We start from the raw sequence: 5,790 nt of genomic DNA on the forward strand, positions 1-5,790 counted from the left end.
AAGGACAAGAGAGAGCAAGTGGGGACAAAACTTGCCCTTTTACGGATCACGAGGTCAGGAGATCGAGACCATCCTGGCTAACACAGTGAAACCCCGTCTCTACTAAAAATACAAAAAAATTAGCCGGGCGACGTGGCGAGCGCCTGTAGTCCCAGCTACTCCGGAGGCTGAGGCAGGAGAATGGCGGGAACCCCCCGGGGGGCGGAGCCTGCAGTGAGCCGAGACCGCGCCACTGCACTCCAGCCTGGGAGACAGCGAGACTCTGTCTCAAAAAAAAAAAAAAAAAAAAAAAAAAAAAAAAACTTGCCCTTTTATCATGACACTAGTCCTACTCATGAAAGTGGAGACTTCATGGACATCTTTTTTTCTTTTTTTTTTTTTGTGATGCAGTCTCATTCCGTCTCCCAGGCTGGAGTGCAGTGGCATGATCTTGGCTCACTGCAAACCTCTGCCTTCTGGATTGGAGCAATTCTCCTGCCTCAGCCTCCCAAGTAGCTGGGATTACAGGTGTGGGCCACTACACCTGGCTAATTTTTGTAATTTTAGTAGAGACGGGGTTTCGCTATGTTGGCCAGGCTGGTATTGAACTCGTGACCTCAGGCGATCCAGCCGCCTTGGCTTCCCAGAGTGCTGAGATTACAGGTGTGAGCCACCACGCCCAGCCCCTTCATGGCCATTTTAAGGGTCTCAATCTTTCATGCCATTACCATGGCAATTAAATTTCAACATGAGTTTTGGTTGGGACATTCAACCCATAGCATTTGTGGGCTCTCAATTCTCTTCCCACTGATCTATGTCTCCATCCTTGTGTTTTTCCTCCTGGTTTTGTTTGTTTTCTTTCTTTTTTTTTTTTTTTTTTTTTTGAGATGGAGTCTTGCTCTGTAGCCCAGGCTGGAGTACAGTGGCACAATCTCGGCTCACTGCAAGCTCCGCCTCCCGGGTTCAGGCCATTCTCCTGCCTCAGCCTCCCGAATAGCTGGGACTACAGGCACCCGCCACCACGCCCGGCTCATTTTTTGTACTTTTAGTAGAAACAGGGTTTCACCGTGTTAGCCAGGATGGTCTCGATCTCCTGACCTCATGATCTGCCCGCCTCGGCCTCCCAAAGTGCTAAGATTACAGGCGTGAGCCACCGCGCCCGGCCTTGTTTGTTTGTTTTCAACAGGGTCTCTGTCACCCGGGCTGCAATACAGTGGTGCAATCATGGCTGACTGCAGCCTCAAATTCCTGGGCTCAAGCGATCCTCCCAGCTCACCCTCCCAAGTGGCTAGGACTACAGATGTGTGCCACATGCCCAGCTAGAATCATCTCTAGATTAGTCATAATACCTAATAAAATGTAAATGCTATCCAAATAGTTGTATATTAACATTTATATTTTTAAAATTGCTGTGTATTTTAAACACTTTCCATCCAGGGTTCGTTGATTAATGGATGCAGAGCCCATGGATACAGAGGGCCAACTGTATCATAAAGACAACACCTTAAAATGTGAAATATATTTGCAAACAGGGAAAGCAGAGAAAAAGATGGGGTACATCATATTAGAAAGGACAGATTCATTTAGACATTTAAGTATCTAATTCCTCCAAAAAGGCTAAAAGATAAGAGTGATGCAGTGCCATTTAAGGAGGCTTTTCTTTAAGGTTTCAAAATCAAGCTCAAATGCTGTGTATTATTGACATTCACCATTATTCAAGAAAACCTTTAATAATATTCTTTGTATTATAATGTGATGAAAGAATAAAAAAATTTTCAGGAAGGGCTGGTTTACAAAATAGAACTCTGTCTAGGGTCTGAGCCATTTTTCTCATACCCGTCCCATTCTCTCTCTGTAACAGCAGCAGGAGGAGTGACAGAGCTCGCAGGTTAAGACAGACACGCAGGTGTTGGCATCTAATGCACTGAACTGTGGAAGTTATGGGAAGTTGTTTTGTCTTAAAAATAAAATTAGCCAGGCATGGTGACTCATACCTGTAATGGCAGCACTTGAGCAGGCCATGGAGAATCACTTCAACCCAGGAGTTTCAGACTAACCTGGGCAATATACGGAGACCCCATCGCTACTTTTTTTTTTTTTTTTTTTTTTAATTAGCACAGCACAGTGGTGCGTGCCGGTAGTCCCAGCTACTTGGGAGGCTGAGGTGGGAGGACGGCTTGAGCCCAGTAGGCAGAGGAGATTGCAGTGAGCCAAGATCCTGCCATGGTATTCTGGCCTGGGCAACAGAGCAAGACGGGAAAAAAAAAAAGATATTATCAAAAATTTAATATTTAATTCACATGTTTCCCATGGAAATATGCAGGAGAGGAAAACTGACATTCCAAAATCAGCCTAACTGAAAAAGACCAATTATATGAAGCCTGCGTATGTATGTTTAAGAAAAAGTTAGGCCGGGTGCGGTGGCTCACGCTTGTAATCCCAGCACTTTGGGAGGCCGAGGCGGGTGGATCACGAGGTCAGGAGATCGAGACCATGGTGAAACCCTGTCTCTACTAAAAATACAAAAAATTAGCCGGGCTTGGTGGCGGGCGCCTGTAGTCCCAGCTACTCGGAGAGGCTGAGGCAGGAGAATGGCGTGAACCCGGGAGGCGGAGCTTGCAGTGAGCCGAGATCACGCCACTGCACTCCAGCCTGGGTGATAGAGCGAGACTCCGTCTCAAAAAAAAAAAAAAGAAAAGAAAAGAAAAGAAAAAGTTAAAGTTTTCTAAGCTCATTCTGCAAAATGTTAGAAATATGAAGACAGAGATCATATAGTGCAGCGGTCCCCAACCTTTTTGGTACCAGGGACCTGTTTCATGGAAGACAATTTTTCCGTGGATGGTTTGTGGGGGTAGAGGAATGGGGATGGGATGTTTTCAGGATGAAACTGCTCCACCTCAGATCATCAGGCATTACATTCTCATAAGAGGCGCACAACCTAGATTCCTCACAAGCACGGGTCCCAATAGGGTTCGCGCTCCTATGAGAATCTAATGCCACCGCTGATCTGGCAGGAGGTGGAGCTCAGGTGGCAATGCTCGCTCACCTGCCACTCACCTCCTGCCATGCAGCTGGGGGGAGCTGGGGACCCGATATGGTGTGTATACCATGTTAAAATAATTAAAACAGATTTGGATTGTGCTGTCCTTTTAAATTTTAATAAAATCGATTAATTTCATATTACGTAGAGAGCAAGTCCATCCATTCATCTGTGATAAGATTTTAGAAATATGTTCTACAAAATGTTTACTATTTCATTGGAAATGAATCCAGTATAACATGACTTCCACAGATATAGCATTCCCATCCTCACACCCATTCCTATTTTGAGAAATTTTAAAAATACAGAAAAGTACAAAAAAAAGACAAGATATCTCTATACCACAATCCAGAATCGATCAGTATCTTCTTATATTTACTTGAAGTCTTTTGAAAGAGAAGTGGATGTTCATATAAAAAGCTGAAGTCCCCTTTAACCAATACCCATCCCACCTCCCACACTCATTACTTTCCCTTCTCCACTCTTCACAGGTGACCACTATCAAGAGTTTGGTCTGTATCCTTCCAATCCATTTCAAAAACATGCACATACAAATATGCATCCATTACCAATAGATAGTACTGAGTTTCGTGAGGAAACTTTTAATTCAAATTTACAAAAAGTCATTGTACTATCTGTATCATTCTGCAACTTGATCCCCCCTCAACAATTTTGGGATCTTTCTGTTAATACATGTGGATTTCTTATGTTGCATTTTACAGATATATAGTATTACATAAGAATTTCCCATATTGTTCGTGATGGGCTGTCTCAGTTGTTTCTAATTTTTGGCTACTACAAATCAAGCCACATTAAATATCCTAGCGCATATTTCCTGAGCATTCATACTCACAAGCAGAACTGCTAAGTATTTCTCAAATTGTTCCAAGGAATGTTTCCCTATTCCCAAGGTCGTATGCATTTTAGTATATAGCTTTTCCATATTTCTGTTTTTAATCTCTGGATTCACTTTTATGTATAGTTCATGGTCTACTTTTCCCCCTTGGAGAACAAACTACCTCCACTTAAAAAAAATAGTTCCATTATTTCCTCACTTCCTGATGCCGCTTGCATCGTATTCCAAATTCTAATAAATGCGTAGGTCTTTTTTTGAAATCTCTTCTGCTCGGTAGAATCAATACCACAGGAGTCTTAATATTAGTTGTAGATGACCATGTCATCTGTTTTTGTCTGTTCCTTTCCAGTATTTACAACTTATTTTTCTTGTTACCGGTGAAGATCTCCAGATCTATGGTGGTAGCAATAAAAAACAGGCCTCCATTTTCTGTTCCCATTTTTAGTGAAAATGTGCCTAAACTTTCACCATTATCTCTGCTGCAGGTTTCTCTGTGGGACACAGGCTTTTAATCATACGCATGTCTCTCTCTTCAGTACAAATTTTCTGGTGTCCCTTAAGTTTTTAATACTTGTCAAAGTTAACCTCATTCGTGGTGCTTTGCTTCAGAAGGATTATTTCTGGGGCATGATGAGGTGCAAATTTCTAATGAAAGCTTTCCCGCTTTCAAGGCATTCCTGGGGTTTTTAGTGAGCCTGAGTTTTCTGGTGTCTAATGTGGTGTGACTTCTGGCTGAAAGCTTTCCCACATTCACTGCACTGATAAGGCTTCTTACCTGTGTGTATTCTCAAATGCAGAGCAAGGGTTGAGAACTGAGAGAAAGCTTTCCCACATTCATTACAACCATAGGGCTTCTCCCCTGCATGGCTTCTCACGTGCACAGTGAGAGATGAGCTCTGAGAGAAGGCTTTCCCACAAACATTGCATTTGTAAGGTTTATCACCTGAATGAATCCTCACATGTACAATAAGTGATGTTCGCTGAGAGAAGGCTTTTCCACTTTCGTTACATTCATAGGGTTTCTCTCCAGTGTGAATGTTCTGATGTTTTATGAGGTACTTCTTCTGGCCAAAGGCTGTTCCACGTTCACTACATTTAAAAGGCTTCTCTCCAATATGGATTTTCTCATGCTCAGTAAGGTTGGATTTGCCACTGAAGGTTTTTCCACACTCCTTACATACAAAGGGCTTCTCTCCTGTGTGAGTTCTCTGGTGTCTGATGAGGTTTGACTTCTGAATGAAAGCTTTCCCGCAATCTTTACACTCAAAAGGTTTTTCTCCAGTGTGAATTTTCTGGTGCGTAAGGAGGTTTTCCTTCTGACTAAAGGATTTTCCACATTCATTACATTCGAAAAGCTTCTCGCTGGTATGGGTGTTCTGATGTTTAATGACATACTGCTTTTGGCTAAAGCCTTTTCCACACTCATTACATTCAAAAGGTTTCTCTCTCGTGTGAAAATGCTCATGCTCAGTGAGGTTTGACTTGTGGCTGAAGACTTTCCCACATACCTCACAGGCAAAGGGGTTTTCCCCACTGTAAATTCTCTGCTGGCTGAGGTGTGACATCTGAATGGAAGCTTTCCCACATTCACAGGGTTTCTCTCCAGTAAAAATTTCCTGATGAGTGAGGATTTACTTTTGGCTGAAGATATTTCCACATCTCTTACATTTATAAGGCTTCTCTGTGTATGATCTCCCAAATGCAGAGTAAGGGATAAGGTTTGAGAGGAAATATTATCATACTCAGTACATTCAATGCTTTCTCTCCAGAAAAATTTTCTAATATTCAATGAAGTATTGCTACCTTCACTGGTTTCTCTCCAGCATGAATTTTCTGCTTCTCAGTGAGGTTGTCATCTAGCTAAAGGCTTGTCAATACCCCTTAGAAGCACAGCGTTTCTCTTCAGCATGACTTC

At 42.7% G+C, this 5,790-nt stretch overlaps 1 protein-coding gene across 1 annotated transcript; it reads right to left on the bottom strand.

The window, feature by feature from the left end:
• Positions 1 to 4,561: 4,561 nt before the first annotated feature.
• Positions 4,562 to 5,455, bottom strand: LOC100602735 (zinc finger protein OZF-like). The gene has a single exon (XM_030802860.1). It carries the CDS (start codon positions 5,438 to 5,440, stop codon positions 4,562 to 4,564), a length of 879 nt encoding a protein of 292 aa, XP_030658720.1. The 5' UTR covers positions 5,441 to 5,455.
• Positions 5,456 to 5,790: the final 335 nt, after the last annotated feature.

This window comes from Nomascus leucogenys, chromosome 3 (assembly GCF_006542625.1).
Source record: "Nomascus leucogenys isolate Asia chromosome 3, Asia_NLE_v1, whole genome shotgun sequence".
Taxonomy (NCBI): domain Eukaryota; kingdom Metazoa; phylum Chordata; class Mammalia; order Primates; family Hylobatidae; genus Nomascus; species Nomascus leucogenys.

Bases quoted from the DNA above. Each gene is read 5' to 3' on its own strand.
- LOC100602735 (XM_030802860.1), bottom strand. From the start codon at position 5,440: ATGTCACACCTCAGCCAGCAGAGAATTTACAGTGGGGAAAACCCCTTT.